The sequence below is a fragment of the Vipera ursinii genome (genome assembly GCF_947247035.1).
Source record: "Vipera ursinii genome assembly, chromosome: 1".
NCBI lineage: Eukaryota > Metazoa > Chordata > Lepidosauria > Squamata > Viperidae > Vipera > Vipera ursinii.
The window spans coordinates 281711589-281730808 of NC_139512.1; the positions used below are offsets into that span (position 1 = coordinate 281711589).

Genomic DNA, 19220 nt, shown 5'->3' on the forward strand with positions numbered 1-19220 from the left:
ATATCTATACATACACACATTCAGTGTGTAGGCTACTAGTATACTTGTTTGAAAATAAACACCATTGAACAATGGGACTAATTTTGAGTTGGTATGTATAGGGAACATCTATGAGAACTAGATTTTCTGTTTGTAATGAAATTATTTTTCATAGCACTACAAGCTTGAACTTATTTGCCTGCTATTCATCAGTTTCACACAATTTACTTTATCAGATACTTGGTCCACTGTCTTCAGTCCGAGCTTAATAACTATATGCCTGCATTCCTTGATGATCCAGAAGAGAATAATTCTCAAAGACCTAAAATAGGTTAGAGTATTTTATGTTATATTAGTTATAATGTATGTTACCTTAACGTGATAGCATAATACGCATATGTTAGGAAATCCTGCCTAGTATGTTCATGAGCAATAAGAAATATTTTATTTACCTAGGGAAGTTGGTCGCTTACTAAAAACCAGATCGTCCATTACATTATTGTTTGTGTGATATTAGAATGCAGTTATTAATGTAAGTACATACACTTAACTATAGAGGTATAAATAAATATAATAATGATCTAATAGGGTCTTACAGTAAAGTCATATGTAACTTCATTGTGGACAAAAGATACTTTACATAAACCTCAATGGTTTATATTATTTTGCTGAAACTGTAAATAGTAGAATCCTAAAATATTGTAGAATAGGATTTAGATGGTAGCATTACTAAAAAAATTGTGTAAAGTTTAGAAGATACTCAGCTAAGGTTTGATGGGATGGGATGCCCAAGAGTACAGTTTTGGAATATCCCAACAGTAAAATTTACTGTGAAGTAATGAATAACTATACATCACCAGTGGATTCCTTAATTATCTTGTTTGTGACTCAAATAGGAAACATGTGGACTTTAATTTAGTATAGATTGTATCTGCAAATAAGCAAAAAACTGCTGCTCCTATGTTTACATACTGTTTATGTTACAACTAAGGTAACAGATCTGGCAAGTTACCAATAATATAATACTAGTAGCCAATTGCTTGTTTTTGTTTCTGAGAGTCAGAGAGGAAGGGAAAGCAGTAAAGGATTAAAATTATAAAAACTTATTTTTATCCATATCCATTTATTTGTATTAATTATATATCACATTAATATTAAAAGTTTATAATATAACAATGTAGTATAATACATATAGTGAAGTGGTTCAGTATTATCTTTCTGCAGTAAAGATTTCCATGCAGACTTTAGTTTTTTATATTAACATAGTAGTTCTATTTAGAATTTATTGCTAAGTAAAATGTCATGTGTAACTTTTTTCTTGTAGATGATGTCTTGCATACGTTAACTGGAGCCATGTCCCTGTTGCGACGATGTAGAGTGAATGCAGCACTGACAATACAGCTTTTCTCCCAGCTATTTCATTTTATCAACATGTGGCTTTTTAACAGATTGGTTACTGATCCAGATTCAGGACTGTGCTCACATTATTGGGGAGCTATTATTCGCCAACAGTTGGGTCACATAGAAGCCTGGGCAGAAAAACAGGGTTTGGAGCTGGCTGCTGATTGTCATCTCAGTCGGATAGTACAGGTAGGTATTTGAGTACTTTGGAAAAAAATTAATTCAGTCTTTTTGGGGCACATACATTGAGTTGTATAAGACACCCTAAAGTCACTTTAATAATCAGCTTTAGGAAATTAAGAAATCCCCATATTTTTTATTCTGTTCTGCCATATTATTATCCCTGTTTCTGTATCATAATCTGTGGTGCCTTTGTTGAAAGTTCTTAATAGGATGGGAATGATTAAGAACTATTTAACTGTGGATCTAATTCATATGAGTAGATTTCAGAATGAGTTAATATTCAATCTATATAGTATATGGGATTCCATAGTGTTTCATTTGTGCCTGTAGCTTGCCTTTATATATTCAGAACTGTTGGGACACTTTGTCTAAGTATGGCTGGTTTATCAATAGGCTGCTCTGAAAAGTTGATAAATCTAGTAAATTTCCTAATGTTACTAGTTTTCTGTTCTTCTAGACCAGACAATTAGACCTTGGATTGTATTTCATACTGTTCTATACTATATTTACATTTTATTATGCAGAAGCTATGCGGATTCTAAATTGGTGTATGCTTTTGGTAATTGGTTGGATAAGTCTACATAGCATACTTTGTGATATCAACATTATTTTGTAATATTTCAAATTATCAAATTAATATTTATCTTTTCTTATTACGTTGTATGAGGACTCATGCCTTGAGCAGGGAGTTGGACTAGAAAACCTCCAAGGTCCCTTCCAGTTCTGTGATTCTATGATTCTATTTTTCTGTTTTACAGTTTGGTGGCTCTGTATACAAACAGCATGAAACAATTTCTGACAAAGCCCCTTCTTTCTTTCTGCATCTATCACTTTTAAGTTATGGATGGAAGTTTCTGGGGGCATTGTTTTTGTTCTTTTTCCTTCCAAGTGGAGACGGCATTGGTCGCGCTGGTGAATGATCTCTGGCGGGCTCGGGACAGGGGCTGTTCCTCTGTCCTAGTCCTATTAGACCTCTCAGTGGCTTTCGACCATGGTATCCTGCTGCGGCGCCTCAGGGGGTTGGGAGTGGGAGGCACAGTTCTTCAGTGGTTCTCCTCCTACCTTCTGGGGCGTTCGCAGTCGGTGTTGGCAGGAGGGCAGAGGTCGACCTTGAGGCCCCTTGTTTGTGGAGTTCCTCAGGGATCGGTCCTCTCGCCTCTCCTGTTCAACATCTACATGAAGCCTCTGGGTGAGATCATTCGTGGTTTTGGAGTTGGTTATCATCAGTACGCTGATGATACCCAGCTTTTTATTTCAACCCCAAACCACCCCAGTGATGCCCTCGACGTGATGTCCCGTTGCCTGGAGGCGGTTCGGGTCTGGATGGGGAGGAACAGGCTTCGACTCAACCCTGACAAGACTGAGTGGCTGTGCGTGCCGGCATCTCAGGATATTCAGAGTATTCCATCTCTTTCTATGGGGGGTGAGCTATTACCCCCCGTAGATAGGGTTCGCAACTTGGGGGTCCTTCTAGATTCACAGCTCTCCTTAGAAGATCATATAGGAGCTGTGACTAGGGGGGCCTTCGCCCAGGTTCGCCTGGTGCGCCAGTTGCGGCCCTATCTAGACCGGGATGCCTTGCGTACAGTCACTCATGTGCTCGTGACCTCTCGTTTGGACTACTGCAACGCTCTCTACATGGGGCGGCCCTTGAGGACCACTTGGAGGCTTCAACTGGTGCAGAATGCAGCCGCACGAGTTGTGTTGGGGGTCTCCCGATACTCCCATGTTACACCTCTGCTCCGCGAGCTGCATTGGCTACCAGTTGCCCTCCAGGTGAGATTCAAGGTGCTGGTTATGACCTATAAAGCCCTACATGGCATGGGTCCGGATTACCTACGGCAGCACCTGCTGCCAGCATCAACTTCCCTCCGTCCAGTGCGCTCCCACAGAGAGGGCCTTCTCAGGGTGCCTCCGATCAGAGAATGTCGATTGGTGGCCCCCAGGGGGAGGGCGTTCTCTGTGGGCGCGCCAGACCTGTGGAACCGCTTGCCGGTTGAGCTCTGGATGGCCCCCGACCTTCGCTCCTTCTGGCGCGATTTAAAAACTTATTTATTTGGCCTGGTCTGATGGGTTTGGGGTTGGATTTAGTTTTAACACACTTTTATTATTGTATTATATTGGGCATAATTATTTAATTCTTTTTAACTCTTTTTTAACTTTTGTATTTACATTTTGATATTTATTGCCCTGTTCACTGCCCTGAGTCCTTCGGGAGAAGGGCGGTATAAAAATTTAATAAACAATAAAAAAATAATAATTTTCTGTTACTGGATAAATTTGCATCAGAACTTTTCTGCATGGCTACAACAAATCCTACTGACTTCTTATACATACATAGTGCAGAGATAAAACAGTTTCCTTGCTTGTATCACAGTGTCACAGGATGGCAGCTATCTGATATCATACTGACACAGAGGTAGAAGCCATTAGAAACCTAGGCAGGAAAATTACCTCCATCTGTTTCTTGACAGTCAGAACTCAAGCAAAGACACATTCTTAGTCCTTGCTAAACTGAATGTTTTCAAGCTCGCTTCATATTTCTGTGAAGAACGTGGGAACTTTTGATAAGGGAAGTTAGCAAAGGGAAATGATTAAGCGCAATTTTCAGTGTAAATGTATGTGAATGCGATATTACTGCACAGTGACTTTGAAAACCCTTTCCTGTTGGGTCCATCTTCTGGCAACCAGAAAGGCATGTCATGGCAATCTCAAGTATTATTTATTGTTCCATATATGTTGGATAAGTGGTAAGACAGGATGTTGTACGGCCAAGTGCCAGCCTCAAATATATTGTGTTTCCCCGAAAGTAAGACCTATCCCAAAGATAAGCCCTAGCTTGATTTCTGGGGTTGGGCCTAATATAAGCCCTACCCCCCAAATAAGTCCTAGTTTTGGGGTGAGGTGCACGCCTAAAAAGCCAGGGCAGGGGTGGGAGTGGGGTAGCTTACTGTTGCAGCCAGGCTTCCCATGGATCAACACTTGTGTCTCTGGGACACTTTTTATGCAGCTGAAGGAGCAGCTTCATTCTGCAGCTAAGAATGGAGCTCTGGTGTGCATTTTGCAGTCGGAGGCCTTTCCGGAAGGCCTCTGCAGCCGAGAACTGAGCTATGGATTCATAGCTTGATTCTCTGCTACAGAGGCTTTCCGGAAAGACCTCTGACTGAGAAATGCCCGCCAGAGCTCCATTCTTAGCTGCAGAATAAAGCTGCTCTTTCGGCTGCAGAAGAAGTGGGCTGGCTGGGCGGGGCTGTCGGTGCTGCTGCCACGAGGTGAGTGGAAAAGATCCCCCCCCCCAATAAGACCTGGTGCCTCTTTTGGAGGCAGAAAAAATAATAATAACATGGTTGAGAAACATGGTACCTAGTTTTAAAAATGTCTCTTGACCTCATGGACCTCATAAATTATGAGATATATCTCTTGAGGCTGTTTTATTAACTATTTTATTTAGTTATTGTGTGATTATTTAAATAATATATGTTTATTACTTTTATATTTTGTGAACCACTTCAACTATCCTTTGGATGAAAAGAGAATTTTTTTAAAAAAATCATAAATGTGAACTATGTGCAAAGTAGGAGTTACTTAAGAATTTCCTTAAAACAGTTTTTGGTATAAATTTGTCTGACAACCTTCCATAGAAAGGTGGTAATACGCTGTTTTAATTTAGCTTGGAATGAATTTATATTGTACATCTTACAGTTCATTCTTAAACAGACCCAAATGGTGGGGAACAAACAAAACTCAAGCATTTTTGGTGATTAGGTTGTGATGTCTAACGTTAAACCGATCCATGACAAGAAAAATTCAAGCCATATTTTAAGTGTCCAGTGGTTATGGTATGCTGACCAATTGAAGAAGAAAAAATGAGACAAAGCGTAATGCAAGATGAAAAATGCTTTCAATATTTTATTGAGGAACCTAGGTAGTGCTAAATCAGAAGCATTTTATCTATATTATAGTGTCCACTGTTATATATATTAATATCAAAGTGGATTTACTTATAATCCTCTCTTTTTTTCAGGCAACTACATTACTTACCATGGATAAATATTCTCCTGAAGACATTCCTAATATTAATAGTACCTGTTTTAAACTCAATTCCCTACAACTGCATGCATTGCTACAAAATTATCACTGTGCCCCAGATGAGCCATTTATCCCACCAGTAAGTTAATCTTATCTTTTAATTTGGGGGGGAGGTATTTTTTGTCATTGATACATTATAATAATACCTTGATACTGCTCACTTAACCATTTATTCAGCTATTGTTTGAAGTTGCAATGTCATCAAACAAATGATAGTTATGACTAGTTCTCAAAGTTACAGTCATTGCCATGCCCCGGTGGTCACATGATTAAAATGTAGGGGCTGCCAGGAGATATGTGGGGTCCTTACTGGACAACAGTTCAGTCATGGCCTAATAGCTGCAGCCAGGACTACTGAAATTACCATCATTAAGTTATGCAGTGCCATGATATTTTGCCTAACCACTTCAATAGTAATGGGAATTCTGATCCCAAGGATTGTTAAGCAAAGCTTATCTGTATTTAGTGTATCTGTTTCCTAGAACAGTCACCAGAGCAGTGTTTATATCCTAAATATTTTCTTCCTGATGTTTAATACTCCTGAAATATCTCTTATCAAATGAATTAGTCTTCTTAACTGAACAGTGAATATCTGCATCTGAATCAATAACATGACTAACTCCAGACAGCAAAAATGTAGAATTCCCTTGCCTACATTTCCATGTATAATACTGTATATTTTTCCTCTTTCCACCAGGAATTAATAGACAATGTTGTAGCTGTTGCAGAAAATACCGCCGATGAACTAGCTCGTAGTGATGGTAGAGAAGTACAGTTAGAAGAGGACCCTGATCTTCAGCTTCCTTTTCTTCTCCCAGAAGATGGTTACTCATGTGATGTTGTCCGAAACATTCCTAATGGATTACAGGAATTTTTAGATCCACTCTGCCAAAGAGGTTAACTTTTTTTTAAAGTTCGCATTTATGTAGAAATTATATGTCAGCCCTCCCAGGTAAACCGGACAGGAAACATGACTAGACAAGCTAAATCTACTTTATACCTTCAGACTTGCAAAATTCTGTTAGTGTAGCCTTTAAATAGCTACATTAACAGAATTTTGCAAGTCTGAAGGTATAAAGTTCCCACCACCGCTGTTAACTGTCTGATCAATTAGGGCACATCCTTCTTAAGTTTCTTTCCCTGACCATTAAGCAATTGCAGGCTACTTCCTCTAGGCAGCATCTTTTTATCTTGTCCCCGTCAGTCATCTACACATTCCATTACCGAACCTATTTTAATGCATTGGTTGTTTTAGACATACCTCTTGAGGCACATCTTTATTTATTATACAGTTTTAGCTGATTAATGACCACAATAAAGTAATTTATTTATATTTTAGTTTCTGTTTGGTCCAATATCCTTATTACTATTTTGTACGCCACCCAAAATCTATGGATTGGTGTAGGTTACAATAACTGCAAGTAAATAAATGCATTTATCAAGTTGATGCCCAATGAGTCCTTTGTGGAGTGAGTTTTTGGGAGGTCTATAGTGTTCTAATTAATTTATTTGAGCATACAGAATATAAGTCCTGTTATCCATTAACATTTTCATTTAGGGTTTTGCAGGTTAACACCTCAGCCACGATCACCAGGAACTTGGACAATATATTTTGAAGGTGCAGATTATGAAAGCCATCTGTTACAAGACAATGCAGATTTGGCAAGTATTCATATTGCAGGAGAAACAACAAAAATGGATACTTTAAACTATGCAATGAAATATGACATTTGTAGTAATGTGCATCATGGTAAAAATTAGAATGTAGAATTCTCCAACTTTGTCTTACAGTGGAAAAAAAGCATTCTCTTAATAAGTGGTTGCTTTTTTCTTATTCTTTAGTATTGGAACAATAAGACAGTAGGATAACTTCAATGTAAAAAAATATTATTTCTCAGAAATTATTTCTCTACCCAGTTCTCAATATTTTCTCCTTATTTTGTTTCATCAGGCTCAGCCATTGAGGAAAGAACCTGAAATAATCACTGTAACATTAAAGAAACAAAATGGGATGGGACTAAGCATCGTTGCTGCAAAGGTACTAAATGATTTATTGGTATGAAACTTGTTACTCAAAGTGATAACAATAGCTCAGGTGTGAAGCTTAATATGAATAAATATTGGAGGCAGTCATAGATTAAGATAAAGTTGAAAAAAATACTTGGTGAATTTTCTTTAAAAAGTTTTCACTAATGCTGTTATAGTAACTGTTTCATTTTTCAGGTAGCTGTAGTTTCACCACAGACAGAAGAGGGTGTCTCCACTGTATTTTAATAAGGAGGCTGGCTGGTATGGGAGCAGATGGTGATGCCCATCATAATATTTCTTGCTCTTTAAGGATGAAAGGCAATGCAGTCTGACTAGATTTTTCTGTTAGAAGTAACTGGTATCTGTTAGTGTGAGAGAAATGGCATTTCTCATGTGGAAATAATAACAAGTGCCATATATTTTATGCCATTTTCCACATGAGAATAGCCTTTCTTAATCCTGAGACACTTGCCGGTCAGCTTGTTGTTTACCTCATAGATGACTAAAGGTACAACACCAAAAGCTGAAAATCAGTTTAAGATGCAAAATGGCTGCTCAGATGAATGGGCACATATTTCTTCCTAAGATTCCATGCGTCTAAGCTCAGCTCAACACAACAGGATTTTTTTGAATATTGGGTTAAGATGAACACTTCTTTCTCACAAGCATATATCTGTTTTGTCTTTATTGTTTCCACTGCCCCTTGCTTTTGAATTAGAGACAGTTTTGGTTGATGTCAGAGTTGGAAGTTGAAACCCTGATCAATTTAGCTAAAACATGAATAGATGGTTATAGATTAGAAACTCCCTCCCTCCATATTTTTGTCAACAAAACTACATGGATGTGTCCATGACATTGTCAGGTTGTATTCATATTACTAGAGCCTTAACTTTTTAATTTATCTCATTAGCTATACATCTATATTGTACAAGCAAGAAAGCCTTGCTTGTTGATTTTGTAGCAACCTGAGCATAATCTAAAGTAAATTCTTGACTCACCAGTTTTCACCCACCAGATGGTGCAGTTCTCCAGTACTGAAAAATATTAAATTCATGTAACTAAAAAATAAAGTACCTCTGATGCAATGTACTGTTTGAAACTTCATTTTTTCAATTATTCTGTAAATATATTTTTATTTATAGGAACATATGAGGAATACAGCTTTGGTGTTATTAAAAAAAGCCCTCTAACTCTGTTTATTTGGGCATTTTACAAACTATGTAGGTGTCTTCATATTAGCTGTAATACACCAGTGCAATCCAAATTTCTAACATCTAAGAAGTTATGGATTTATAACCATAATGGGCAGACTCCATTACAGTGTTAACTTGAAGACTACTTGTATATTCTTTTGCTGCAGATAAGTAGGTCTAATTCTTAGTTATTTAAAAAGGCTGTGTAAGAATACTGACATCTTTGAAGGAAGGATCATAATTCTGTGACTTTTCTATAGGTAAGTGGTGGATTAGTATGGTCCAGTTATTAAGATATTGGACTGGAATCTGGGAAATTCAGATTCAGGTACTGTATGTCCTCAGTCATTAAAGCTTAGTAGACATTTAGGAAGCAGTTTCTCTCTCTCTGGCAGTTACCTCACAGGTTTGTTTTGTGGAGGGAGCAAATTGGAGAAGAAAGTGTTATGTATACAGTGTTTAGCTCCCAGAGAAAAGATATGAGGAGTGAAATAAATAGCACATAGTTTACCAAGTTCCACAAATGAAATTTCTTGTTATTGATTTTTAAGGAAGAGTTCACAAGGATGTTGGTTTGACATTTATTTCTCTTAAACAGTATATAAATAATTTCTAAATTATTCTGGCAGTGATATTGCTTTTGTATACCACTTAATGGGCTATTTTTTGTCTCAAAAGCTATTGATTCACTGAATATTTTGCATTAAGATGCAAACAGAACATGTTGTAAGGTCATATCTGACTTCTATGAGAGTTTGGTTTTGAAAAGTTCTTAGTGTAACTTTATTAACAAGTGAACAATTTCACTACCTTTTTGAAGCAAGAGAAAAATTAGCTTGTTGAATGAGACAATGGAATAATGTATAAGCTTGATATGTCTAGGCTCCCTAAAATTTCTATTAATTGATCACTTAGATTGATTAATTTCTCTTTATTTACCAAGAAACAAGTTCTGAGAACAATTCAGCAGGGAGTCAAGATTGTTTTATTCTTACAGCCAAAATTTCTCTAGTAGAGAATTAAAAATTAACCTTAGTAGATGAGAAGTATATTTTTCTTTTTGTAATTTTAATAGGATTAATGTATAATCATCTTAAGTATTTTTAATACCTCTTAAATGTTCTGTAATAAAGAGTTGATAAACATCAGTCTTTCTGCTAAAGTGATGGTACTTTTAGGTGCTATTATCTAAAATTAAAGAAGACAATTTTTGAAAAGGGATATCGTTGGTCTTCATATATTCTGTAGTGGCATTTTAGCCTTTGAGAAATATCTGGCAATTTGAAATTGTTGACTTCATGCCTTGCCATTGAGTAACCAAATGCAAATTGTTGGCTGCTTTTTAAAACAAATTTCTGAACTCACCAAATTTTTAACCAATTCAATCACTATATCACTTTTATGTTGGAATAGTGAGATTCCACTGACTTCGCTGCTAAAGAAGACTACTTCTAATTCATAATATTCCTGAAATAATTACTACAATACCCAACCACTTTTTAGTTAATAGGGGGTTAACCCAATCTATTATTAACGGTGAATGGCAGGGATGTGGTATTGGATCAAACGTCTAAAAAGCCAGATGTTTCTGTTAGCATATTGTTTACAACATTGGCATTCTATATGAGCATAGCCATTCTGAGCTGAAGGGCAATAGTTATAATTCCAGTCTCTTTTGAGTGGGTTTTCTACTCTTGCTGTGATGATTTCCATTTGCTGACATTTAAATGGTTGCTTGCCAATAATAGTACCAAGAAGCACACTTTGGGTGGCAGAAATTGGATTATTTGGGGTTCAGGGATAATAATACTCTGAGAGTGAGGGCAAAATGTTAGTAGTATTATGTCTAAAATAGGTTTTGATGTTAAATGCTGCTTAACTTCCAACCACACTATGGTTACATTTTATGAAATCCAGATGAGTTGGAAGCAGTGTGTGCATGCAGTTTACTTTAGAAATATATCACTTGGGGGAGGAGGGAGGGTGGGGAGGAGCCAGCATTTGATTTCTTCAAATCTGAGAGCCAGCACTTTACTTCCTGTTTAATTTGGATTTTCTATATCTTGTACAATAGAGTGATTGATTTTTTTCTAGGCAGTATCTTCATTTTAACAAAGCTTTTAAATGAAAATCAGAGTAGCAAAGCTGTGTATGAGTTGGACTATTATATCGATTGTAGCTAGTGTTGATAGATGTTACGCAGCATCAGTTCCTGGCCAAATTATCCTGCTGGGTGTTTTGGAAAATCTAGCAGACTGAAAGTTGTGCTTAAAGTCTAAGAAACAAGTGAGGAGTTGTATTTTCTGGAGTTACAATGTGGTTTTCAGTTGTTGGAAGAACAGAATCCTTGGTAAGTCTCTACAGCGAAAGTTTCCCTATAAACTTATACTTTTAATGTTCTTCCTAATCTTCCATTTAATCTAAAATTGTTTGGCAAATTTAATTTTAGGAGCACTGCTTTTATAACATTACTATCTATTTGAATTTATGGAATTAAAAAACAAATGAATTATACATAAAACCTGTTCCTATTATCTGATATTAAATGAAAAGTACAGTGGCAGGGTTTAATTTCTGTAACTTGTAAATAACAATTGTTATATTAAGTGTTGAAAAATCAGGTCTAATTTAAGCACTTTGTGTTGCTTGATAAAATGGATGTACTATTTCAATCCTGGACATAAAAAATGAATAATTTGACATTAATAAATATAAGAATTAACAGGCTTTGCAAATGTTCCCATTTCATAAATTTCATGTAAGTAAAATAAATGTTGGTATCATTTGATTCTGATGTTAGAAAGCAAAAATATTTTAAAATGTCTTAACAGGTTATTTAATAGATTGAGAACAACAATTTTAGCTGATCACATTTGCTGTTCTTTGTTTTCAGTTGCTTTTACAAAGAAAGAGTAAAGAAAAACAATCAGTTTACAATGATTTAAATTGTAAAGAAAAGTGAAAAAAATTTAGTGGGAAACTTGAAAATATGTTATATTAAATAATCTTAAAAAGCCAAACAAAAAGGCTTAACCTTATCTATGCTCTCTCTCTCTCTCTCTCTCTCTCTCTCTCTCTCTCTCTCTCTCTCTCTCTCTGTGTGTGTGTGTGTGTGTGTGTAGATGTAGATGTCTGTCTCCATGTGTATTTTTATGTATGGAACAGTATAACGAGAAAACAGCATAATGCTAGGCATGCTTATTTGTAGGTATGTGTATATACACCCACAATAACTGTTTAACATTCATAGCTGAAGCCCTATTTTTATTCCAATTCATAAAAAAGGTACAATTGCACTTGACTTCTAAACTTTCCTCTTTTTAAAGTGCTTGATCACATTTGATTTTTTTAATTCTGAAATTTGTCTTACTTTTCCTTTCAAGTTGTTGTACTTAAAATTTTCAGTTAATATTACATTTTGTTTAGTAATCTCTCTTGAAAAATATTCAGAAGCTGGAAATACAGTATTTGATCACTTGTTTTTTTAATCTCAGAAATAAGTGACCATTGTACACACACGATAAATTCATTAGATGGAAATAAGCCTTTCCTCAAAATTTATAACAAGCACTCACCTGAGGGAGGGTGGGAGGCAGGCCATTTTCACTGGAATTGCTTCCTCTGTACTTCCTTGCATCATCTAAAAGCTACTTCTACTGTACAGATTATTAGGAAGAAATAGGAAATTAATAACATGACTTTTAATAGAACAATCTTTACTATTTATAAGGAGCTATTGTGAATCTTTATATTTTATTACATCAGGACTTTATAAAAGTAGTGGAGTTATATCTTTTTCTGGTTTAATTCTGGAGGGAGTAATTTTTAAAAACCCTTTGAACTGATTTCTTTGTCACTTGAATTGCTGAGTGTTCGTGAAAATATTTTTTTCATTGTAATATTAAAACATTCCTCTGACCATTAGCCTACAAGCTACTTGGAACTCTTCTCCAATGTTACACATCAGATTTCTGCTTATGAGTATTAACCTTGTTCTACTCTGCCCACTTCACTCCAACTGACTTAAATCAAGGTTTACTCTGCAGTATTTTCAGTGAAAGGGATAAGGATGATACATGCTAAGCTTGTGCAATATTTTTCTTTGGATTTGATGACAAAAATTATTTTGGAGCATGTAGAGATGCTCATGTACTTGCCTTATCAGCAACTCCTTAAAAGTACTGTGAGCTTTCACTAGGATTGTTGTGATGCACCACTCTTCAATCCAAAATGCTGTTTCTAATAAAATACTTCAGAGATATTCTTCATTGATCTTCAAAGGATGCTGCAGGGACACTTGTCCCCTTATATGTTTATTAAATACTAAGTTTTATGTAATTCTGCACTATCATCTTTCTATTGTATTCGTCTGAAACGCCAAAATGTTCAAGGAAAGTGGCATCATATTCTTATTGAATATTATTGTTATTAATCTTCATGGGAATTGATACAGCCTTGGTGGAGCAGTGGGCTAATGCCTCCTTAAGTAACACCAGCTGCCTGCAATTAGTGCAGGTTTGCATCCCACCAGGCTCAAGGTTGACTCAGCCTTCCATCCTTCCGAGGTAGGTAAAATGATGATTGGGGGCAATTAAGCTGACTTTGTAATAATGCCGCTTAGGGGTGTGTGTGAAAGCCCTAATAAGCAGGCATATACATAGAATGAAGGCTACTGCTAAGCTTGTAAGCTGCCCTGAGTCTTCGGAGAAGGGCGGGATATAAATGGAATTAAAATAAAAATAAATAAAATACATTCCATTGGTAACAGCTATTAGGAAACCTTTAACGAATAGATTAATCTAGTGGCTATGGGTAATTTCTCTGTGAAAATGGTCAACTTACTCATCATCAGAGTTGATTCAGGTGATTTATCTGCTGCCTTTGTTCACCACCATTGCACATGTGACTTTCCCAAAGCTGTATACTTGGTGGAAAAAAACAACCATCACAGACATCATATGTCATTTTTAGACTAAATATATTCAGAGCTTTTTACTTAGGAAGATTGTTGGAAACGTACACAGGTTGTCAGAAAGCTCCATAGACTATCCAGGAATTAAGTGTTTGCATTGACCTCTACTGCAGCAAGGAGCAACTCTATTGCAAATGCTACTCCTTGCACCCCAGCTTCTGTAATGGAAGTTTCTCATACTTGATGTCCATAACCAAAAGAATAAAAAATACAATAGAGTTAGTTGCCAAAGGTCTGAATTAAGAGCCACCTGACCATGGAAATAACATCAGACTATGCTAAATCCCTCCGCCAACCTAGAATTGGACATGACTGGATAGGGAAAACCTTTACCTTTACTTTTAGGAATATTTACCTCCAACTTTATAGACCGACTTCCAAATATGCAATTTCTTCCATTCCAGTCTGAAATACAAAAAACAGCAATAGTGGTATCCTTGTTAGAATTCTTAAAAGTCTGTAAAATGCTTTATACTTAGTTGAGATTGCTTTATTACTGACACTTAGATGATGCATAAGATGATGGTAAATTCCATAAAAGTGTGTAAAATATTGCTGGAAGGAATATATCTCTCCAGAGGTTGCTAGCTTGAATTCCGACCATTGCTCATTGTTAAGCAATGCTACTTATTTTACTTTGTTGCTAAAAATGTGTTGTTTATAATATATTTATAGTTAAGGTTGCTACAACTCTTTGAAAACATATTGTGATCCATTGTATGGATATTTGGAAATAAGAGAATCTAAATCAGTTACATCACTCTCTTATAAAATGTCTTTATGATCCTAGCCTTACTTATCTTTTTTTGTTTTTTAAAAAATTGCTTTATTTCTTTTTAGGGTGCTGGTCAAGATAAACTTGGCATCTATGTCAAATCTGTGGTAAAAGGTGGCGCTGCAGATGTGGTTAGTAATACTTGTAATTATTATAAAAAAATGTTCACTTAGTGTTTTAATTTCAAATATTTCGAAACTGCATGAAATCTGTTTTCATGCCATGTTAAATAATATAATTCTGTTTTGTCAAATATGTAAACAGGATGGTCGATTGGCTGCAGGAGATCAGCTGCTTAGTGTGGATGGGCGTAGTTTGGTTGGACTTTCTCAAGAAAGGTATATCATACTCTGGAAATTGTAAACATAGTAACAGATATTGGTGCATTATGTAAAACAGGTGTGACTTGTTTGTTTTCCATATTTTTTCTTCTTAGCTATTTTATGTTTCTTCATCATTGCTCAATATATTATTAGTCATACCATAAAGGCTGAAATGCATCATTTTCATCCAGAACACTTTTAATATAAATATATATGGTGGGGTCTAGGACAATTTTTCACAGCCATTTCGCTGTGGCCATCTCATTGCAGCCAACTCACCATGAACAATTCCATGTGGGATAACTCAGTGCCATAAATGTTATGCACCGCTGTTTCTTTGACATTATTTCCACCCCATGTGGAGTTGCCTGCAGCGAGTTGTTCCACGGAGACTTGGCTGCAGCAAGTTGTCCCACAGTGAGTTGGCCATGGCGAGATGGCTGTGGCAGATTGTCCTATTCCATATATGGTGGTGCTTAAAAGTTTGGGAACCCTTCTGATTTTTCAAAATTATAATGGTCCAAAGCTGCAATATTTCTGCCTGATAAATGTATGTGGGCAGCAACGTATTGTTTCCAGTGTCTTTTAATCAGTTCTTTGCATTGGTTTGGAGGAATTTTAACCCATTTCTCCTCACAGAACCACTTCAGCTCTGGGATGTTATAGGCTTCCTTGCTTCAGGTCCTTCCTGATGAGGTTACTTTCTTACTTGGATTTTGCCATTCCCAAACATTAACCTTCTTCGCTTTAACTATTCTTTGGTTGTTTGACTTTTGTGTTTTGGATGATTGCCTTGTTGCATGACCCACTTTCTTTTGAGCTTTGGATCACAGACAGATTCCCTGACATTTTTTTAAAAAAGATTTTTATCCCGCCTTTTATTTCATATACAACTCAAGGCAGTGAACATGCTAATACTCCTTCCTCATCCTATTTTTCCTCTAACAAAAATTCTAGGTTGTAGGTTGGGCTGAGAGAGAGAGTGAAGGCCCAAAGTTACTCAGCCAGTTTTTCATGACTAATTTGGGACAAGATGTACTAAGTCCCCTGTTTTCTAGGCCAGCACCTTAAACATTATACCAAAATTCCAGTAGAATTTGCTGGTACAATTCAGAATTTATATTCCATCAATGATGGCAAGCTATCCCTGTCCAGAGGGAGCAAAGAGGCCTAAACTGCTTTGATACTGCCACTATGTTTTACACATGGAGTAAAAATTCTTATGCTGGAGTACAATTTTTATCTTTTGCCAAACATAATGCTTTTTATTTAAGCCAAAAAGTTCTATTTTGGTCTTATTCATCCATAGAGCGTGCTTCCAATAGCTTGGCTTTTCCACAAGGTCTTTCACAAACTGTAGTTAACAGTGTTCTTTTTGGAGAATAGTGGCATTCTTGCAACACTGCCATGCACACTATTGTTGTTCAGTATTCTCCTGATAGTGACTCCTAGGACTTGTGTGAGATCACAAGATCATAGGTCATATTTATGCAGAACTATTGAAACACAAAGGGTTCACAAACTTTTAAGCACAGTTGTAGCTTGCAGTATTTCTGGAAGTTACGAAATGTATGAAGCATAAGCATAACTGCTTCTCATATCTGTCAGTCTGTTGAGTAGGAGATAATTGAGTAATATACCTGAGCATTGTATTGCAAGCTGTAGTACCATTACTAGAATTTTAAGGGGAATTAGACAACTTGTGACTCATTGGATCATTGTTTCATTTTCTTACCTAAACAGAGAAACAGAATGACCACAGGACAAAAATACAGTAGGAATGGGAGTGACTTCTGACTTCCTGTCAACTTCCCCATTGATGTTCCTTGTGGGAAGCTGGCAGTGAGCATCAGAAATTTCCTTTTCCTTTCCCTTCCCTTCCCTTCCCCTTCCCTTTATGAAACAGATGGAAACATTTAGTAGTATATAAATAACTTCTTGCTGGTTGTGAAAAAGATATGGCGTAATCCACTTGTTTTTACTATGATATTCCTTATAGAACCCAAAGGACTGCACTAGAACTCAAATATAGTGCCAAAAAATCAGTTCTTGTTCCTAATATGCAAATATTCATTGCTTATAAATGAGTCTTGGGCATATCTTTATGGGAAATAGACAAAGAAAATGAACATTTCTTTTCAGGTGGTTTGTACCCAAATCAAATATTAGAATATTTTATCTAGATATGGAACGAAACTGGGCTTTTCTGTTTCACTTATAGACTAAACTACAGTTGTTTCAGGCAGAATTTTGGGGGCAGAAAGGAAGAGAACAGAAAAATGTCAAAGGCATCAGTAACTATAGCTGAAGGCAGGCAGGAATTAGAGGGAGACAGGAAAGAGAAGGAAGATCAAGCGATGCACAGGCTAGTAAAATATTCTGAGCAGCAGAAGTGAGAGTACAAATATGCTTTGTACTTACTTACTTACTCCAGGATCCTTGCAAGTTTGCTTTGGCCAAAACCCAAAGCGACAGGAACATTCTGATTTTTTTATTTCTGCGGAACTTAGCCAGATAGAAATTATCTGCTGGAATGACAAGGATTTGATGTGTTTCCTTGTGTTTCTTTTCTATTTTGTAAACAGTTCTATTGGATTCCCATATCTTACTTATATTCATTGTGCACATTTTTCTACTGACTAAATGCTTCAAATTTGCTGTGTCATAGTTTGTTACTACTAATTCTTGCAAACTCACCATTATATTTCCAAATTTACTCAGAGCTGCAGAACTGATGACAAGAACAGGAACAGTTGTCACACTAGAAGTGGCAAAACAAGGAGCTATTTACCATGGTTTAGCAACACTATTAAATCAACCGTCTCCAATGATGCAAAGAGGTAAACAACTAAAATACATCTGTCCACATGAAATATATATATATATATATATATATATATATATATATATATATATATATATATATATATATATATATATATATATATATATATAAATTCAGTTTTAAAAATTAGTATAAAAATAAGGCATATTCAAGTACCTAGTGTGTAATCTGACATGCTCATAGCTCTCTCCCTCAAGAAGACTAAATTAAAGACCTAGTTAAGTTCTGCTCTAAGCAGTAACATGGAATTGGCTTGCCACCTCCTTTTTCTAGGATGTTTTTCCAACGTTCCAGACTAGCCTACTACTGTAGAATTGTCCAGTGATCTTCATTTGGTACAAACAAGTTTTAATCCTGGAAAACCTTTCAGCATCCATGGCAGGACTTACAAGTATTACTTTGCAAGGATTGTTACTCTTAAAATCTTACTGAATTCAATGGGATGCTTAATCTTAAGGATTTTCCATATGGGATTATCCTCTTAACTGAGTGAGATTTATATCCTCAGAATATTAGCAACACTCCTTTCTCAATTTGTTCTTAAAAGGGAATTATAATGAATTGATGAAAGAGGAGAGATTTGTGTTGTAAAGCATTTTTTGTTAAGAGGTTTTATTTAAAGATGTTTGTTTTTCTAATATTTTTTGGCATGTGTAAAATTAGTCTGAAGACAAATCTGTGTAGTCTGCTACTGTGAATTTTAGCTGTTCTTCAAACTCTCAAACATTGCTTCCCCCCCAACTATAGAACATGATCATAATTTTAATAGGGAAACTAGTGGGCTAATGCCTCCTTAAGTAACACCCGCTGCCTGCAATTAGTGCAGGTTCGCATCCCACCAGGCTCAAGGTTGACTCAGCCTTCCATCCTTCCGAGGTAGGTAAAATGAGGACCCAGATTGTTGGGGGCAATTAAGCTGACTTTGTAATAATACCGCTTGTGTGTGTGTGTGTGTGTGTGTGTGTGTGTGTGTGTGTGAAAGCCCTAATAAGCAGGCATATACATAGAATGAAGGCTACTGCTAAGCTTGTAAGCCGCCCTGAGTCTTCGGAGAAGGGCGGGATATAAATGGAATTAAAATAAATAAATAAATAAAAATATAATCCGGAACATTAAGTAGGTAGTATAGACTGGAAAAAGTCAAGACCATACCATCTGAGTTCCACAGGACCAGGAAATGCAAGGAAATTTGCAACTACTTTTTTGTTGTCTGCCTGATTCTATTTATATGAATTTTGGTTTTTGAAACTGCACATATGAAGAAGGTTAAGGGAGAATTTAGAAATGGGGTCTCTCCTACCTTCATTGCAGACCAGAAAAATTATTATTCTCTCTCTCTCTCTCTCTCTCTCCCTCCCTCCCTCCCTCCCTCCCTCCCTCTCTCTCTCTCTCTCTCTCTCTCTCTCTCTCTCTCTCTCTCACACACACACAC

The 19220-nt window shown here is 36.3% G+C and overlaps 1 protein-coding gene across 8 annotated transcripts in view; it reads left to right on the forward strand.

Moving 5' to 3' along the window:
* The window catches only part of AFDN (afadin, adherens junction formation factor), a 94959-nt gene that overhangs the window by 59088 nt on the left and 16651 nt on the right, over nucleotides 1–19220 (forward strand). For all 8 annotated transcript variants that reach the window (XM_083366277.1, XM_083366283.1, XM_083366284.1 and 5 more), the window contains 9 exons: nucleotides 216–310; nucleotides 1304–1569; nucleotides 5588–5731; nucleotides 6350–6548; nucleotides 7211–7314; nucleotides 7604–7690; nucleotides 14686–14751; nucleotides 14885–14958; nucleotides 17665–17783. In XM_083366277.1, coding sequence (XP_083222403.1) covers nucleotides 216–310; nucleotides 1304–1569; nucleotides 5588–5731; nucleotides 6350–6548; nucleotides 7211–7314; nucleotides 7604–7690; nucleotides 14686–14751; nucleotides 14885–14958; nucleotides 17665–17783 — 1154 coding nt within the window. The remainder of the gene's footprint in view (nucleotides 1–215; nucleotides 311–1303; nucleotides 1570–5587; nucleotides 5732–6349; nucleotides 6549–7210; nucleotides 7315–7603; nucleotides 7691–14685; nucleotides 14752–14884; nucleotides 14959–17664; nucleotides 17784–19220) is intronic.